The 19237-nt window shown below is 39.9% G+C and overlaps 2 protein-coding genes across 3 annotated transcripts; one reads left to right on the top strand and one right to left on the bottom strand.

Moving 5' to 3' along the window:
- Window positions 1–5168: 5168 nt before the first annotated feature.
- mogat3b (monoacylglycerol O-acyltransferase 3b) lies at window positions 5169–9282 on the top strand. Its single transcript, XM_072375414.1, has 8 exons — window positions 5169–5207; window positions 5642–5732; window positions 5871–5978; window positions 7094–7164; window positions 7632–7836; window positions 8348–8522; window positions 8613–8797; window positions 8884–9282. Exons 2-8 carry the CDS (start codon window positions 5651–5653, stop codon window positions 9036–9038), a joined length of 981 nt encoding a protein of 326 aa, XP_072231515.1. The 5' UTR covers window positions 5169–5207; window positions 5642–5650; the 3' UTR covers window positions 9039–9282.
- Window positions 9283–10526: 1244 nt separating this feature from the next.
- On the bottom strand, window positions 10527–17679 carry srrt (serrate RNA effector molecule homolog (Arabidopsis)). Of its 2 annotated transcripts, none has more exons than XM_072374219.1 (20): window positions 17590–17679; window positions 16854–16972; window positions 16529–16657; window positions 16302–16448; window positions 15773–15961; window positions 14370–14539; window positions 14024–14208; window positions 13843–13953; window positions 13604–13757; window positions 13372–13520; window positions 13199–13260; window positions 12996–13074; window positions 12435–12626; window positions 12170–12340; window positions 11924–12077; window positions 11549–11742; window positions 11288–11444; window positions 11100–11192; window positions 10876–10989; window positions 10527–10755 (listed from the first exon to the last, which is right to left on the bottom strand). In XM_072374219.1, exons 2-19 carry the CDS (start codon window positions 16970–16972, stop codon window positions 10883–10885), a joined length of 2562 nt encoding a protein of 853 aa, XP_072230320.1. In that variant the 5' UTR covers window positions 17590–17679; the 3' UTR covers window positions 10527–10755; window positions 10876–10882. The 2 variants fall into 2 exon arrangements, with proteins under 2 accessions (XP_072230320.1, XP_072230319.1); XM_072374218.1 differs by having other exon boundaries at window positions 10887–10989.
- Window positions 17680–19237: the final 1558 nt, after the last annotated feature.

Genomic DNA, 19237 nt, shown 5'->3' with positions numbered 1-19237 from the left:
AGTGGTTGCTTTTCGGAGAAAAAAAAGCATCCGAGGTGGCGCCGAGTCCAGCTGGGACCGGAGGCTGGTGTCTTTAAATGAAAGTCCCTGCCACTGCTCATATTAACAGGGGATTCAGCAGCAGACTCAATAAATGACCTGCGGCTGGGAAGGATTTGTTTTCCCCAACTACATTAAACCTAAACCGTTTGTATTTTACATAAATACCATGATACACAAACAAAGTATTACTGTCAAGGATGACAATATTATGAGACCGTCATAGTGATGTCATAGAGGATAAAAAAATAATATTTAATATAAGATAAGCTTGCCATAAACCCTGTGCTGAGTGCTACAAAGTAAGCTAAGCCGTCCTAGGAATAATTGTGTGACATTTTGCATGACCTGTCCCTGCATGACCACTCATTTCAATGAAAGCCAGTCGAATTAGAAGAACTATTTAAGCCAAAATACAGAGTTTGGAAGTTTCTGTTACTGCAGTCCACCCCCCACCCCCCTAAAAAGGTATTATACACTACTAAGAAGAGGATAACTTAATGTAAACTTTTATTTTAACAGCTGAGTTACATAATAGGGGGTGACATGAGCCTCTGACTATTATTAGCCTGCCTCAGCCACAGATGGGTAGATTGACAACAAGTCCACATTTAGTTGTGCTTTAACTTTGTCCAAAAATCCAAATTGAGCAGATATTCTGCAGTATGTCTGCTGCCAGTGCAGCAAGTGCATTGGAGCTTAAAGATAATTTGCTTGTATCTGTGATTGGCCCCTGATGTCCCTCCTGGTGAGAGCACTCACTCGACATTAAAGGTACATCTGTTTACCCTTTACACCAGCTTGTGCACTGTTGAACACAATAATACAAGATGATCATGTGTGATTTAGAGTTAGATATGCACTGTAAAACTTCTCACTGCGTTCTTACACCTTCTTATTTTCTCACACCACAATGTGTAATAGCTACTTTGGTTCACAGGGAACGATACAAACTCAAAAACTTTTGCTACCTTTTTAAATCTTAACATGCCTAAATTTTAAATTGTGTGAATCTGTCATATATGCTCGAAAATAGTAAAATTAGTATTTAACATTTAACGTATATAACATTTTCACATGTTACATGCCTATTGTCTTTGCAATATGAAATGACAGTATCTTGCAATTCTCTTTATGTGAACAAATGTGATATTGCAAAACTATTTCATGTTCCAACAGACTTTGAAGGTGGTAAAACAGGCTGAATATTGGAATTACAACACAAATAGCTATTGACAACAAGCTCAAATCCCACCTGTCCCAATATTGTCTGACAACCTTTCCCTTTTTAACTTTGCTGACAATCACAGTTGGTTAGAGTTAGGCATGAGAAACACTTCATGACAAAAAAACAATACCATCTTACAATTTTTGCGCCTCTATGCCACACTTCTACATTTTGGACTTGTGGACAAGATGCCTTGGCTGGGCTGGTAGTGTAGTTTAAAATGACTGTTTTGGAAAAGGATTTAAAGTATTTGTTAACTGCTAAACAATTCCGGTAACAGTTTTGTCAGTAAATGACTGTTTATTTACTTCCGTCCAAAGAATGCACCTTTTATCAAATACAGTACTTAACCAATATTAAAGATAGGTGCTGTAATACCTGATTTATCCTGCAGAGGGCGCCGGAGGACTGAGGCCTTAACCACCTGGACAGGTCACCAGCCCATCACAGAGCTACAGACATAGAGACAACTTTTAATGTTCCCACTCACACACAGTAAATACCTGCCAAATGTGTGTGTATTTTTTTCTCTTTATGCCATTCAGTTTACATTATGACACTTACTGATTATAATAATAATATAGCAGAATAATGTTCAGGTTGTAATCTAATGTCAGGGGTTTACAGATCATGGTTTACCTTTGTTTCCAAAAACCTCCAGGTCACAAGGTTGATTTAAAAAGTAAATCAATTAAAGTGCTGAAAAGTTTAGATGTGTTCCTGGAAAACATTCTAAAGATTATCAGCAAATTCCACCTCTCTCATTCACATAATTGGATCAGTGTGAGCCGACAATCATGATAAAGTAAACAGCCTATGAAGGGGTTTAGGAACTTTGCTCAAAATTATTTTAGCTGTACCTTTGTTAAAAAAAAAAACAGGTGACCCTTGGAAAAGTTAATCTACTACAGGTAAATCTTTTAGGTATCTTGCATTTTGTCACAACCGGTGGATGGGGGTTGAGTGTGACGTGGTGGAGGGACCCAGATGCAGATTAAAGGAATAAACTTGATTAATTTACACAAGAAACAAAGGCGTGGCAGAGCTGGATAACAAGATATCTAAACTGTGGAATGAATAAAACAAGACTATGGCTGTGGAAAAACAAGAGGCAAAAACCTGAAGAACATGAAACTCGTGGCATGAAGTGAGGAAAGGTGAGGATTTTGCAAGGAACTGAGGGAACCTGGAGACTAAAATACTGTGGTGACGTGATTGGGGATGGAGTGCAGCTGTGGAAACAAAGACAGGTGACTTAAATTAACCTAATGACGTGACAAGGAAAAGCCTAAAACCTGAAAAGAAGTCATGACAAAAAACAAAACCCTAAACATGACATGACACATTTATACATTTGAGAAAAGATGATGACAAAAAGTCAGTGGAAAAGAACCACTTGATACAGAAAGTTAGTGTCTAAGAAGATAACCTGGAGGGAGAGAAGGACCTTTACTCCTTTATTTGGGTATTAGAGGAGCTCAGTGGTGATGATGAGTGAGGGTTAGTGTTGATGTGATGAGAGGCAGCGCAGTGTTACACTGACAATGCTGCAAATATCAGCTCCTACGCAGAATAAATACTACATCAAAATATTCATGTTGATCTGCTTCCAGAAGTAATGGGAAAACTCTTACTTGGAAAATGGTTGTTGTTAATGTAATGTATCTTTTATATATTTCAAATAAAGAATAAAAACTTTCTCTAACATTTCGTGGAAATAAACAACGGACAATAGAATATGTCACTTTCTCTGGCCTCTAAAGTACAAAGTATGAATATTTGTATCCTTCATGGATCTGAAGGGATCTGAAGTTAATGTTTCAAACTTGGTGTGAATTATTAGAGAAGTGCATTTGTTTTGTGGTAGAAGTGGTGAAATTAGCTGAAAGGAGCCATTAATTTCTCCAGTCAGCCCCAGCTGTATACTTACCTTTGGTTGTTTTTTGCATATCGAGGTGTTAATTGGTACGGATATGAAACACGTACCAGCTTGGATTTTGCCCCAGCTTAAGTTTCATGTCGAAAACACACGAGCTGACAAAGATGAGTATGGCTCTGACCAAAGCTAAATGGAAAAAACAATAATCAGTGATCGCTGACAGGTGACATATGAAAAGTCAGTTGTGAGTTGCATTTATAACAGTATACACTGGATTTTGTAATAACCCCTGAGAGACTGAAATGGACAAACCTCTGATGTCCCCCTGACGAAAAAGAATGGTTGGTGTGTCGGTCCAGCTGGAAGAAAGCAAAACTCAGAGCAATGAGCAAGAGTAAGGTGATAAAACTAATGGTGGCTTCCAAGTGAGACCTCTGCTGAAGCCACAAATTCCTTTTCTGAGGTTCAGCCCAAGTAGCAAACAGTGGTTGTAGCAAAGAGGTTCAAAAGTGCCAAAAGCAAATGGCTCCTTGATTAATGAAACACAAAAGCCAGAGGGGCCAAGGCAGTCCATCCCCAGAGGTATCACAGGGCAAAACGGACAAAAGACAAAACAGTGATCCCCTGCACCGGTCACACAGAGCTCTGCTTTTTATGCCACTGTGATCCACCTCAGACTGTTTGCTGCTTTAGGGGCGGTACGGCACATGTTTTGTCTTGTGTGCAATTTCTAATAAGATGAGAGTTAAAACCACCTTGCTGTTATGAATCCACGTCTCCCTCTCTACAACCTCCATAGCTGTCTCAGTGGTGAGGAGGATCTAAAACAGACTCAACCAGCAATTATGCCTCCAATACTTCCTCCTGAGGACTTTCTCTTAAACCCAACTAACTGTTTTCAGCTGGTAGAGTCGCTGTTGCTGGTGAAAGCATGTGAATGTAATGCTGTGAAAGGGTCGGCAGCAGTAGGGCAGAAGAACTAGGCCTGGTCCCATTTCTTCTTGTGAAGTTTAACAGTCTCAAGAGGCCTGGGTTCATCAGTCACTGTCACTGTAGGTAAAAGTAACGTGTGTGTGTGTGTCATGACAAAGAATGTGAAGTAAACTGACTGTTATACTTAGCTTCACAGTTACTGACTTTAGCTTGGATGAGTACTTTAATAGTCAAGCTTGTGTTTCTGCAAAAAAAAGAGCTTTTGGAGAGAGACCCTGTTTGAAAGGACTTAAATCAGATTAAAGTCACTTTTATGCGCAGTCAGGCAAATCAAAGCAGTCAGATTCTATGCACAGGATCAAATGTGTAAAGCATGATGTCATTTGTAGGAACTTATTTCATGCGAGTTGTTTTGGGTTTATTTTTAGGACTTTTTGGTGCTTTTATTTCTTAAGGGACAGGAGAGTTTGCACCATCGGATGAGCCATCCCCAGTAATATCCAGACTTAAAAGCTCAATTTCCGTAAACTAATTTTATGTCTGCTCCTTGCTGAACTGAAACGCTTTGTCTCTGTTACACATGGGCCTCCTCCTCTCTTTACATAATATGAAATTTAACAATGAAAATCTAGCACCCCTCAGCTGCAAGAGTGGAGGGAGCTGCCTTTGCAAAGCTACAAATAAAAAATTAATAAAGAATAAAGGAAGAACAGCAGATGGAATTTAAGGAAATTAAATCAAATTTGAGACTAAATTGTTTGAGCCAGGTATCAGCTCAGTTTTTAGAGATAAATGAGTTCAATGAAACAATAACCTTTCTCTTGTAAACTTCTTAATTTCTAGAATAAACTATCTTTAGGTGTTTTATTTTTAACTAGAAGTGTGGCCAAACACTAATCTTATCTTAAAATCATTGTTTGTTCCTTTGATGATCCTATATACAAAGTTCCCAGCTATAAAACTCTGCCATGGTTATCTCTCACACAGCATGTATGTCAAAGTATCAAGGGAGGGGATTTGTTATCAGCAGCCTTACAGTGCATGAACTGGGCAAAGTGCACTCAGCTCAACAGAGGAAAAGCAGTGTGTTCATCCTTTCAAATTAACCTTGGAAGAAGCTCTAGTAAGGTAAAGCACAGCATTTAATACTAAGCAGAATGATCATAAAAGTTGTTTTATGTTGTCATGGTGACTCCCAGCCAGTGGTGTTTTTGTGATTCCACCAGCCTGACTGGTAAGCGCAGTCAGGTCATAACTTTTATTCTGTGAGCAAATTAATAAATGCATGTAAGACTTTGCCTGTTAGCTTGCTCATGTGTAAGTCATTTGATCAGGCTGCTGAATGCCACACAAGTTTGTTTCATCCCTCAAGGAACACCGAGGGCGCGAGCTGGGGTAGAAACTGGTTATCAAAGCAATCTGTTAAAGACATCAGGATTTTATTAGCTTGGATTCATTTCTACAGGCGTGAGATATATCTTTTCAGTACCTGTGAACTTGAATGGATGCAAGCCAAGTTTAAAATATTATTGACTGCTGAAAATTGATGGTCTTGACTCCAGGCTGCAAACATGACTCAAGAAAAATCTCAGCTTAAGACGTGTTTGGAGGTAATAAGTGTGCTGCAGTGGGTGATGAGCTTTCTCTTCTTAGGTAAGATCCCATGAAATGTTCCATTTTTTTCTTTAAGTCCTTCCTGCATCTGACAAACACTGTCTTGAAAAGTAGTCTGAGCTTATGTATGTCCTCTCTTGTGCCCTAACATATAAACAAATAATCTTCCAACTGCAGGAGTGGCTTGCATTATCTTGATGGTGTATCTTATGTTTACCTCTCTGTGGCCGCTGTCCACTCTGTACTTCATCTGGCTGGTGATGGACTGGCAAACCCCTGAAAGAGGTAAAGCAATTCAGTTTTCAAACATTGTTTTCAGTGTGCTGACACTGGAAGGGTTACACGAAAAGATCAGTATGAACACTGAAAGAAATGACGTGCTGTTGATGTTTCTTTTCCCATAATGCAATGCAGAAATGATGTGAGGGGCTGGTGGTGGACTTGATCAGCCTGAGACATGCTCTGCTGTGATTGGCTGTTACATTGTGTGCCGTGATGGACGCAGACGAGACAAACCTCTAAAACCGTCACTGCATTGAAAGAAGATTTAGTCATTCACAATGTAAAAAGAGCTTGTAAGATATTGTGTTTGTCATTAACTAAATTAAGCATAGAGGACCTTTTACGTCGTTATATTCCAGCTCGGACACTGAGGTAGACTAATCACATGTTCTGAGATACTCTAAGATCCATTGAAAAAATAGAGGTGATTGTGCCTCTTTAAGTCTTTGCTGCATCTGACAAACACTGTATTGATAAGTAGTCTGAGCTCATGTAAGTCATCTCTTGTACCCCAACATATGAACATTGTTTTGGCTGCTCCTAAACTATGGAGCAACTTAGCAGTTCACATAAGAACTGTTCAAACCCTCTTCTCTATTGAAGTGGAGCATACCATCTTGATGTTAACTATCTTAGAAATAGTTTCTAATCTTATTTTATACCTTATTTGACCCACTTTGTTTTTATGGAATGTTAATTTATTCTTTGTTTGTTTAACTTTTACTGCAGTCCACTGGTAAAATTGACTAATTTTATGAAAGAAGAGCTGAAATGCTTATAAAATGTAGACAAAAAGGCTCTTTAAATGTGTAAATTTTATTTCCATGAACCTAGATCATTAAGAGGTTTAGCTGCTGAGAGTATTTTCTGAATTATGACAATCTTCATTTTAAGACAAAACAGCAACATGCAGAAACTTTTCATGTTTTCAGTCTAAGGTGTAGAGCTCAGCTCCTCAATTTCTCTTTTGCATTGCATCATGGAATAGCAGTGTCCATCAGCAGCTTCAGAAATCAAGGCTTTTTATTCCTTTTTATTATCAAATTAGCGTACTGTTAGTATATTTAAGGTTGGGACTGGGGCTTTAAGTGTCTTAAAAATGTTACCATCTCCATCAGGGGGCAGGAGAACAAAGTTTGTGAGGAAGTGGAGGGTGTGGGAGCACTTCAGAGACTTTTTTCCAGTTAAAGTAAGTTTCATTTTACACCTTCTAACATGGTTTGCTTGTATTTGATTGTTTAATACAAACTCATGCTAACAGCAACATATGAAGACACAAAATGCTGTGTATGCAGTTCATTCAAAGCAGTTATAATACCCACTTCAATATTTTGTACAGCCATTGTGAGATAAGAAATGTGCACAAATTAATTAAGTTAACAATATTTCAGTCCTGGTATTATCTACTGAGATTCTTTATCAAGGCAGATGACAAATGCTTCTATGACATGAAAGTCTTCATAATGAGCATTTAATTTAGGAGGCCGTTCATCAGAACACTTTCATTAACTCTTCCTGTCAAATGTCTGCCTGCAAGAGCCAGTTAACATGAAAATCTCCATTCAGTCAGATAACATACAGTGAAAGTGTGTTTTGATCTTGTGATTAACAGCAGAGATTGATTGAAAAACTATGTTAATATTCTTTCTTGCTCAGCTCGTGAAGACAGCAGAGCTGAATCCAAACAAAAACTACATCTTTGGCAGTCATCCACATGGTATCATGGCTGTGGGGGCCTTTGCCTCCTTCAGCACAGAAGGGTGTGGATTCACAGAGGCTTTTCCCGGGGTGCGATCCAGCCTGGCAGTACTGGCAGGCCTATTCAAGATTCCAATCCTTAGGGACTACCTAATGAGTGCAGGTATTTATAAAATGTTCAACAAGGGGACTGAACCACTCTATCTTAATCTGTAAAGCTATTTGTAGTTGATCCAAATTGGTCAAAGGCCTTTTCTGGCACAAAACCAATAAGTTATTGATGATGCTGCAGTAACCGTATATAATGCTTTTAGAATATTTGTACTCGAGATATAAAGGTTGCAGAGATACAATGACATCAGATTTATTATTTGTTAGATTAAAAAGGAAGTCGAACATATTTACACATGATTGATGCGCTGACAATTTAGTACCAAATAAACAATCCATTTTCACTAATGGAATCTGAGCAAATGAACATTTGAGCCAATGAACAACCTCTACATGCAGAGAGGTGTCTGTGTTTGTAATCACTGTGACAGTAACCTCTTGATTGTGTGACTCTTTTTACAAATTAATAAGAAATACAGTCGCTGTGTTTTGCACTTGCCTTTAAACCAAATTAGTCTCTGTTGGCTGAATCGCTGATGCTCTCACTTTGTCTGTGTGATAAGGCCTTTATCCTGTCAGCAAACCCAGCCTTGTCCACCTCCTTTCCAAAAGTGGCAAAGGAAATGCAGTGGTGATCGTGGTGGGAGGTGCTGCTGAGTCTCTGGCGTCCTCGCCTGGAGTCAACACAGTGGTCATGAAGCAAAGAAAAGGGTTTGTCAGGATCGCTCTCGAGTTTGGGTGAGAACACACAGAGAATAACATAAAATAACAGTCAATCATCAAGTGCCACATGAAAAATAACTGTAATATTCATTTGATTTGCCACAGAGCTGATCTGGTGCCCGTTTACACATTTGGGGAGAACGAACTCTTTCAGCAGGTGATTTTATCAGAGGGAAGTCTGGGTCGCAGGTTGCAGGACTTGTTTAAAAAGATCATGGGTTTTGCCCCATGTCTATTTGTTGGTGAGCACTTCGTCATCCTGCCCAAAAGGACTCCCATCACCACTGTTGGTGAGTATTCAATTAGTCTTCATAAAAATACGAATGCATATTTGATGCACTAAGCCCGTTTTTTGGTCTTATGCTACTTCTTTCAGTGGGAAGTCCGATCTCAGTGCCACACCGTGTCACACCAACCGAGGAGGAGGTTGACCACTATCACACACTCTACATGGAGGCCCTCACCAAATTATTCCATGAAAACAAGGTCAGCTGTGGACTCTCTGAAAGCCACAAGCTTCAGATCATTTAGACTTTTCTTTTTGACAATAACAACGCCGTTGTGGTCTTCTGCACTGCTTTCAGTGGGGACTAAGAGTACAGCTCAGGGCTGCACAAACATCTCACAGAATTCTACCAAAGGTTTCTATTCAGGAGTCCTCAGTTAACAATTTGGAATACCTCTTAGAGCAAGTCAGTAAGGGGGAGTACTCAACTGCCAAAAATGACCACCGAGGCTAAGTAAACTCTAAGCTATTCTTTAAGAGAAAACATTGTTTCACAGCCTATTCACACACTGACACCTTTTTTTTTTTGGCTTACGTTTATGTACAGTAACATCCATCCATCCATTTTCAACACCAGCTTAATCCAGTTTAGGGTCTTGGGGGGCTGGAGCTTATCCCCGCTGTCATTGGGTGAGAGGCAGGGTGCCCTCTGGACAGGTCGCCCTCACAGGGCTCTACTGTAGCATGCTGGTAATTTTACAGTTTGACTGACAAGAAGAAAAAAAAAACAATTTCAGGGGAAAGTCATCACATCATTATTCCAGTTCACAGATATCGTGCTGTTTCCTCCTGCACTGTTGAGACTAACAGAGAAAAACTCTCTTTAATGCCTGAATGAATCATTTTTATCTGTTTGAGACTCTAAAGCCTCCTTAAAATCCTCTGCAGTATTTCAGTTTTCTAGGTACTCTCTTAAGAGCTAAAACATTTTGCTATTTTTCCTCATGTCATTGCTTAATGCAGTGCCTTCCTAAGCTTTATGGATAACCTTCTAACACGCAAGACCTGCATGAAACAGGATCAGTGAGCTGTTTGTTTTTTTTAAGTGAACCAATCACTAATTTCAGAACTTACACCCAGCAATGGTGTCAGTTAGTTCTCATTGATGTAAAACTTGTGTTTTCTCTTTGATCAGAGACTTTTGCACAGATCCAGATCCAGGACTCCTGCCTGGAAACTGGGAGCTCTCAGCCCCTTATCTTCCACATTGCTGTACGGTTCTGTTCATACAGTAAACTCTGACTGTATGTGCAATACATTTACAGAAATACATGCTTTTAGTAACAATAACAATGTGAGGGCCATTACGTGGGATTGCCATTTCCGCCAAGTGGTGAAAATGAATCGTTATGTTCAACATTTATGTATTTGTTGTATATTGACGCCTGATATAGATACTTGGAATGAAAGACCATTTGGTTGAAATGATAAATTATTGTTGAAGTTCATCTGTCACTCCTCTTTTGTAAGCTCCACCCATTTCCAACAACCGAACCAAATCTGTATCTTTTTCAAAACTAGAATCGTACAAAATATAATTATGCAAACATGAGCTCTCAGTAACTGTGTGTAGTTATTAACCCTGATCCTAAAATACTTAGCAAGGATATGAGCTGTTGGGGATTAACTCCCATTAGCATCTTATCTTTTAAATCTTTATCATTTGGGTGCTTTTATTGGCCTAAAGTCGTACACAATTTGGATTTATTTAATAAGTCATTAAAACATATAAATGGATTTTGATCACAACTTTATTGAGGAATCGTTTTACAGCAGTACAGAAGGGTGTTCCAGTCGCACAATAATTACAAAATGATGCAGTTAGGAGAGAAAATGATCCGATTAGGACAAAAATCAGGCAGAACACAACGCAATACATAAACCCTCTAAAAGAAGTCCATATCATCTGGAGCATCCAGGTCACGATACTCGATGATATTGCGTGGATCACCGCGAGACATTCTGAGATGGTTGGGAAAAAATAAAAAGACAGGAGTTATCTTAAAAAGATTTAAATAAAAATAAGTCTCCCCAACAGCAGAAACTCAAGACTGCTCATTACAAAATAAAAATCGTACGTACAATGCTCTTACCTGATGCTGCGTGGCTTACCCAGGTAGCCACCTTGTCCACGGAAGTTGTCATAGTTGCCTCGGCCTCCAACAAATTGGTTAGGCGGGTAAGGAGGTCCACCTGCTGTCAAGGTAGATATTCAAACAATTAAATATTATACACACATATATCTAAAGCTCTGATAAACGCACACATTCTCAGTGTCAGAACACGTCAGGGTGGAGGCAACATACCACCATAGCCCATCAGGGGTGGACGAGGCTGACCAAAGCCCATTGGACCCTGAGGACCTTGAGGAGGAAAAGGCATTGTGGGAGAAAGCAAACCTGAACAACAAAAGAAAAAAAGACAAGCTTATTATCATCGTTATGAGGCCGAGCACAATTATTCATCAAGCTGTTAAAGTAGAAATCGTGCCGACCTTGCCCTGGGCCCGGAAGAGGAGGAAGTTTCATTTCTGGCAGCGACGGCCTCTTAGCGTCCATCAGGAAATTGTTAAAGAATGCAACCTCCTTTTTCACCTCTTCGATCTTATCTCCGTGTTTGTTCAGGATGTGCTTCCGTACAAACTCTGGACCCTTCACATTCATTTGAAATGAATGACAGATAATGCATGTTACATACTAGTGTTGCAGCAAAGTAACCAAAACATGTCAAAATTAATTTAATCCTCCGCGTTCACCTTGAATTTTTTGCCACTTAGAGGGCAGAGCCATTTGTCCTTTCCCAGCTCTTGTGTGTTGGCAGAGACAAACTTCTCCACTTCCTCCTCAGGATCTTTGCGGCCCATCTTTCCTGCTTCATCCTCAGAAAGGACTTCTTTTAAACTAAACATGGGAATCAGCTTCTCCTCGATCATCTTCTGCCACTGTTGCACTGTTTAAAGACAATGGAAGAGGTGCCAAAACACGTGACTAAGGTTACAAGTACGACTTCAAAATCAGCATCTTTTCAACACTCAATATGTGGGGTGTAGTGACACCTGCTGGCAAAAGCCAGCTCTGCAGCCCGTGTTGCGCGGCCTCCCCTCAGGACTTTTCACTGGAAACACACTGACCTTCTCCATGTGTGATGCGGTTGGGAGGAATGGGTCCACGGACGTGAATCATGCCACAACGATTGGGCATTTCATCCTCACTGGGGTATTCACAGGTGTTGTAGTAATCAACTGAATGCACAATCCGCAGATACAAGATCAAACGGTCCAAAACCTGAAACAAGACCGTTTTAGCCGCTGAGTCGATGAATAAACATGAAAAATAATGTATTGCTTTCATTTAAAACTGTGCAGCAAAGGTCAAACCTTGGCTAGTTTGTCATCCCTCTCCACAGTGGTCTCAGTAGGGTTTCCCTCCTTGTTGTTTTCCTCGGGATCAATTCCACTCCCAGAGCCCAGGAGCTCCTCTTCCTCAGCACTCACCTCCTCTATCAGGTAATCAGTAATATTTTTCATGATCGGATTCTGAGTCGGCATCTTTTGGAAAGAAAAGCAACACATAAATAAGAAACTCAAAAACAGCAAGATAGACGTACATAGAAGTGCAAATGTGTAAGAATGGGTATCATACCTCAGAGCTCTGCCCTTCCTCCTGACTTTTGCTGCTCCACAGCTCCCCCTTTTCATCCAAAGCATGAATGAGCTTGGCAGCCAACTTGATGTCATTGCGGAGCACCTGCTTGTGTTGACTGATGCCATTAACATGGCGCACCCTCCGAGCAAGGTCCCTGTTCACCCCTGGTGCCAGTTCACAGTCTCGCAGCTGTTCAGGGTTAAGAGTAAAACTGATTTTTAACTGCATCCACAGCTATTTGGGAGTTTGCACAAGCAACAAAATAACTTTTGAGGTTGCCTGAATATGAGCCTTCACTCAAGCTCTGATTTACTGAAGAGTGTCATTGATTTTACAGTAAAATGAAAGAGTAGAAACAACAATGCCGTCAACATTAAAGCAGGAGCATGCATTTGAAGAAGAACCAGCTGATTCAATCAACAAAGCATTCTCCTTACACATATTAAAAGCAGTAATTCAGTACTACAGAAGAAATAAGGCAACATTACCCACTGAAAGACATATTTGTGGCTCTCGCTCATCTGTAAAATACCTTTAACTTTAAGTTAAAGCACCTACTCGTATGTTCTGAAGGTTCCAACAGACTTCTTTGATGTTGATGCTACGGTCAAATGTCACCCAACAGCGACGGAAGAACCTGAAAAACCGCATTGGATTGAATGTAATCATGTGTAATTTCTGTCTTGTCCGATACATGCCTTAAAAAATGTAAAAGATTATATTTCAAAGGGTAAATCAAAAGATTGTTTCTTTAAACCAACCTGCGCTCGGGGTGGGGATCAGACAAGCAAACGCGCAGAAATCCAGGATATCGACGACACAGCTGTGGCAAACAAACAGATGCAAATACTGAGTTAAGATGAAGCCTTTTCAGTGCACCCAGGGATGTCACATCCTCCACGCTCTCAGCAGGGCCAGCTGCAGTTTTACTCACAGCAACGATCTCAGCCTTGGAAATGCTGGGAGCAATGCTTCTCATGAACAGAGAGCAAGTCTTGTGCAGAGGTCGGGGTCTGGGTGAGTCATCTTTGGGCTTCTTCTCTTCTTTCTTGTCCTCCTCAGAGTTCTCTTTTGGTTTCTCCTCTGAGCAAAAAAAAAAAAAGCAGAATGTTTGGGGCAGGTTCTTTGTGTTACCGTCGTTAGAAACTAGGACTTTGATTATTCACCTTCACCCTCCTCTTCCTCCTCATCTTTGTCTTCTACCTCTTCCTTCTTCACAGGTTTGTCAGAGCAGTTGGAGTCTGAGTCGGAGTCAGAGTCACTCTCTGAGACGCTGCCTTCATCATCACTGTCCCCACTGCGTTTCTTCTTTCTTCTTGCCTGACAAATTCAAACGAGAACTGGCTGGTTGATACATTTCTTTATATTGATGACACATACTTTAAATACTGGAATCAACAATAACCTTCTTATGTTCAGGCATTTCTTCTTTGACCACTTCTTTGTTCACTTCCTCTTTCAGATCCTCCCCATCTGCTGTGGCTGTCCTGTCTGTGCTGGCAGGGTCACTCTCCTCCTGAGGAACGGATCACTTTATTAACACAGAGCTGTGAAGTCCCTACCAGCTAACTGAAAACAATACATACCCTCTCAGCTTTGTCTCTCTCTTCTGAGGGCTTGCGGTCTCCGCCCATGTTTTTGAGGTCTTCTCTCTTTGGAGGTTCAGCTCCACCTGAAACAGCTCCTGACTTCTCCCTGTCATCCTCCTCTTCAGACGGCATGTCCAAAATGCGAAGATCATGATCCGTTCCTCCCTCCATTTTTATCACAGCTGAGGAATGACAATAGGGGGTGTATGGTTCAGGCAACAAGGGAGGATGGCAACTGTTCTTCAAAAATAGCCTTTACTGTTTATTCCATATCCACAATGAAACCTGATGAAGTTATAACTGAACACCAACAGCACTAATGGTATTATTTCTCAGGCCTCACCTGCATCCAGAACTTTGATGATGGCCGGTGTCTGCTCAATGTCCAGGGAGACATTATCAAACCAGCTATTCTCCATCAGGAACATGAAGACATTCAGACGATTGTGCAGAGCACTCTGGGCCTCTGCCTTAAGTCGGCTGGCCTCATCGGGGTGATATTTGGACCTGAACCTGTGTCCAGAGGCGGTCCAGAGAGGAGTAGGAAGGGAATGGTGGGGGTTGGGATGAACGGGTTGCAGAAGTTAGAAAACAAATAAATATTATATTCTAAGTCTGTCAGGTCTTAAAAGTGCATTGAATTTTTTTTTATTGATTTGCGTAAAAGAATATATTCTTATTAGATTTTTCAACAAATAGTTCAAATCCAGACTGTGGGCAGTTTGTAGGGAGAAGTTTAAAAAAAAAAAAGCCAAATTCAGTCAGTGGAATTTAAGTATCTGGATGGTGATTATGATCATTTATCCTACATCACAAGAAAGTTTGAAATTAACTCACCAAAAAAAAAAAACATAAGGAAAAAAACACAACAGAGATTATAAAATCAAGCATTCACATAATCAGAATGTCACATTATAATATTTATCATTGAGTGGACCACAGTTACCTTTTCTTCTGCCAGTTTAATAACAAATAAATACAGAGAAGGGGGGGGTCTCTTCTGTGAAAATGCGCTCCACTTCACCCCAATGGTGTGTCTGTATACACACGAATTCGGTTTTGGAATTCGATTTGATCCAAATATAAAAAGAAAACGATGTAGAAAAAGCATAAAACAAGAAAAAAATCCTCCATGTGCGGAGGACTACTTGGCTGTCTATCTAAAATCCCTGGTACTGTGCGTCTAAGAGCAACTGCATTGTGCGCAGTGCAAGCCCTTGCTATCTAAGACCGGCTCGTGCAGGCGAGTTCCACGTTTGCTCAGCTTGAAAAAAAAAAAATGCTGCGTCAACGTTGAAGTGGAAATGAAGGGAAGAAGAATGGGTTAAGTCAAAGCACAACAATACTGCATGATACCTGCGAAATAACTGAGATAGACATTAACAAACAATATACGTTTGTCTGCAAATGTGGTTTTGTGTGAACATTAAGGGTTAATCAAGCACCTTCGTGCACGGAAAGTCTTATGTGTTGTAATCTCATGTCTCTTGACTTGTTAGCTATTTCATACTTGTGTTAACATTATTCTATATGAATAATATCCCAAGATAAATGCAGCTTAGGACCACACAACTTATCACATTCCTATATTTAAAAAAAGCACTTATTTCTAAAACAATTAACATTAATGAACAAATAATATGGAAAGTTCTAAGTTCTAACAATCAGAGACTAGGTGAAATGATTATAATACAACAAAGTTCAAACTGATTAGGGTATATGTCGTAAAGGTAAATGAGATCGTACCACTCTTCATCTTTATGAGCCAAAAAGAAGTCTTGCATCTGCTGTCGACGGAAGTCTATCTTGTACTCATTGTAGCGTTTCACTGCTTCGGTCTCATCCACAGAATCATCTAATGACAGCAGAAACTCCTTAAAGCTCTTCATTATTGGAGGGGGGGGACCCAAATCCATATCATGGATGTTACCAAGCCTAATGGAAAAAAATAGAAGTGAGATGGAGCTTTAGTTGGGCCAACAAAGCCAAAAGTGGCTTTTTATTTGAATTTACTACATCTCAGTGAAGAGACAGCTCAATTAACAAATGGTCATTAAGGTGTCTGCTCTGCCTCCTATGCGGCGTTTTCATTTGTTCTTTACTTTTACTGCTGTAGAAACTCTGTACTTCTGTGAAACCAATTTTGAAAACATGCTATTTTATCTTTTTCGGCAATTTGGCACAAACATTAAAGACAACATAAATAATATAAGAAAAAAATACATACAGTCAAAGCTAAAGTTTAAAAGTGAGGCTGACTGATTCCACTTCTCACCTTGCCTGAATGGGGATGCCCTGATGAGGCTGCATGAGGTGCAGGTCAGGATGGCCCCAGTGCTGTGGTGGACCATAGCTCGGCCCTCCTCCACCACCATATCCCAAGTCATAACCACCACGATATGGGTCTCCACCATGGTCATCCCTGCCAGGACAGATGAAAGAACTTGAATAGAAAAAGATTCTAGTTGAAAGACTGTGTAGCAGTGTTGATGTTAATCTCACCAGTCTCTTCTCATGCGTTTCTGCTGAGGACTCATGTCATGTCTGGGTGGGGTAAATCTCTCTCGTCGACCTCTGTCGTAATCCCGGTATTCACCACGGCTACGACGCTCCCTGCCTCTGTCCCACTCCCTGGGGTATTTATTAAGAAACAATCAAGTATTACTACATCTGTGATATCATTTACATCCAGTTTGAGTGCATAAGAAAGCCATCAATGACTTGCACTTTCTGAAGGTGAGAAAGCTGCACGAGGTTTGACGTCATCCTTGTCCTGGATAATAGCTGAGTGAAATTTTGGGAGATTTACCACATCGTGCCATCTTACCTGTCATTCCAGTCATCTCTGCGTCGGTCCTCTCTTTCTCTAGAGCGGTCATAGTCACTTCTCTCTCGCCTGAACTTGTCCCTTCTCCTTCGATCGTATTCATCATCGCTGTCTCCCATCTCCAAGAAGGGATACAAGTTTCGGTTAACATGTGGAAAGATGGATGACTGGTGACCTAATAGCTAGTTTACTGATAGTTTATAGTGTTAATAAATAGACAATCCAAACTGTAAAATTAAGCTTTTGCTTTATTAATGAAATAATAAGCCTAGACTAAATATTTGTGCTCCTTGATCTAATTTAAGGATTTGAGAGAAAAACATTAACATGGAGAGAAATATAAACACTGATTAAGAAGATGTCGATAAGTGATACCCATTTGGCCTACCACATAAGGCTTTTGTAAACTGCTGCAAGTTACAACCTTAATCAATAGAAGCGCAAATCTAGGACAACTTGCATCCCTACACCAGGTTAAAAAAAAGTATTAATAGATAAAAAGTGTAGTTTCAGTAAAAAAAAAAAAAAAAACAACTCTGATGAGGCTACTGGTCGGCTAATGCTATCCATGCTGCTATCTAACGTTAGCTAACACGCTAGCTGTGCTAAAAATGAACTTCCCCGTCGGCCTCACAACACAAAGCCGTCTTATTGTAACTGACAGATCTGCCATCTCTGTCGCCATTTCAACAACAGCTGATAATATATGGTACAGCTTAAATAAGCAGTTACGTACCCTTAAATGTATTTCCTTGAATAATATTCGTGGTAGACTCCCTCGTCTTTACCTTCACTTCATCTTCGTGGTGTTGCGCAACGGTGAGCCGTCAACAAACAACGAAAAGTAACAACACCGCCCCCAACTGGTTTGGAGTGTAAATCAGAACTTGAATCTCAACTTTTCCATCTGTGAGCTTTGCATCCTGTAACTAGCTGGTTACAGAAATTATAACTATATGCTGTTTAGTGCTAACTTTAATATACATATTTCCATGGCTGCAAAGTTCAATCAAAATCATTCTACACTGATAATTTGTTTAGAAATGTAGTAATATTTTCTATCATAAGGGACTGAAATAGAGTTTCAGTGTGACCTAGCTATGCAACATAAGTTTAGTAGGTCAGAGTTTCTGGAAACATAGAGCTGAAGAATATTTTGCACATCATTTTTATACAAAATATCCTACAAAAAATACAAAAAACCAGCTTTCAACACCCCTATTATAAAATGAAAGAAAATGCTTGATTAATAAAGGTCACATTAGTTCAAAAATGCTTTTCCAACCTCCAGCTCAGGTTTTTTTTTTGTATTGGTGGTGGTTAATTACCAGTTAGATTTCTATATTCAAATTGTTCCCTATGCCACGTTTCATTATAAGAAAGGAGTTGGCCTTGTATTGCTTTCAGTGATTGTATGGATGTTTTATAACAGTATTGATATTGTTCTCACTGTGAATAGACATTTACATCTTTAGAATGATTTTCCAGCCATTTTAGAATAAGACCAGTTAAAGACAAAGTCACATGAAAACTGATTTAGTACTGAAGAAATAGTTTAATAGAGCTATTACTGTTTTATAGTACTTTCATTATATAGTAAAGTCATGAACGTATCCTTTCTTTGTGCTTTTCTTTGTCCTTCCTCTGAACTTGAACTGCTGCTTCATGTAATCCAGGATAGTACGTGGCCACATTCGAGTAACGTGAGCCTCATCCTCCAAGAGAAATCCAGATTCCATTTGTGGGAAGGTATTCTCATCCCTGGATCCAAACTCTAAGTCTTCTCCGGGTTTACCATTGGCTACAAAAGGAGTAGAGCTCGTCTGTTTTTGGTAAGGAACGTCCAAAGAATCCTGTAAATGTGCAAAACAGCCATTTTCAAAGGTGCTATTCCCTCGCTACGTTGCATAATAATGTAGATATTAATTTCAGGAATATCTTACAAAAGAAAGACAATAATAATTTAGCAGCTTATTTCACCTGAGTAGCTTCGCTTGTCTACATAATACTAGAATAATACCTTACATGAAGATAAACTTTTCAAGAAAAATGTCTGGTGTAAAAGGTCACAAAAACTAATGCTGAAATAAACATTGTTTCTTTACCTTATAGTGGTCCTGAGGGATCGCCCTCGAATCCAGCAGCAAACATGACATTACAGCCAAGAATAGCAAGTAAGAAGATCTTAGCAAAGAGGAGCACGGAGGCATCATTTCCTTACAGCTGCGATGGTCGCTGTCCAAAGCAACTTCAGAAGCTTTTTTGTTTTCCAAAGGTTCACAAAAAGCACAAGCTTGACATTTCCTATGAAGAATATGCCTTTATAGGGGCTCCCGTTTTAGCATGTGACACCGACCGTGACGTTTGTGCCATTTTGCTGTCAC

This window comes from Leuresthes tenuis, unplaced genomic scaffold (assembly GCF_036924035.1).
Source record: "Leuresthes tenuis unplaced genomic scaffold, fLeuTen1.0.hap1 SCAF_21, whole genome shotgun sequence".
NCBI lineage: Eukaryota > Metazoa > Chordata > Actinopteri > Atheriniformes > Atherinopsidae > Leuresthes > Leuresthes tenuis.
This window is presented reverse-complemented; position numbering and strand designations above follow the sequence as displayed.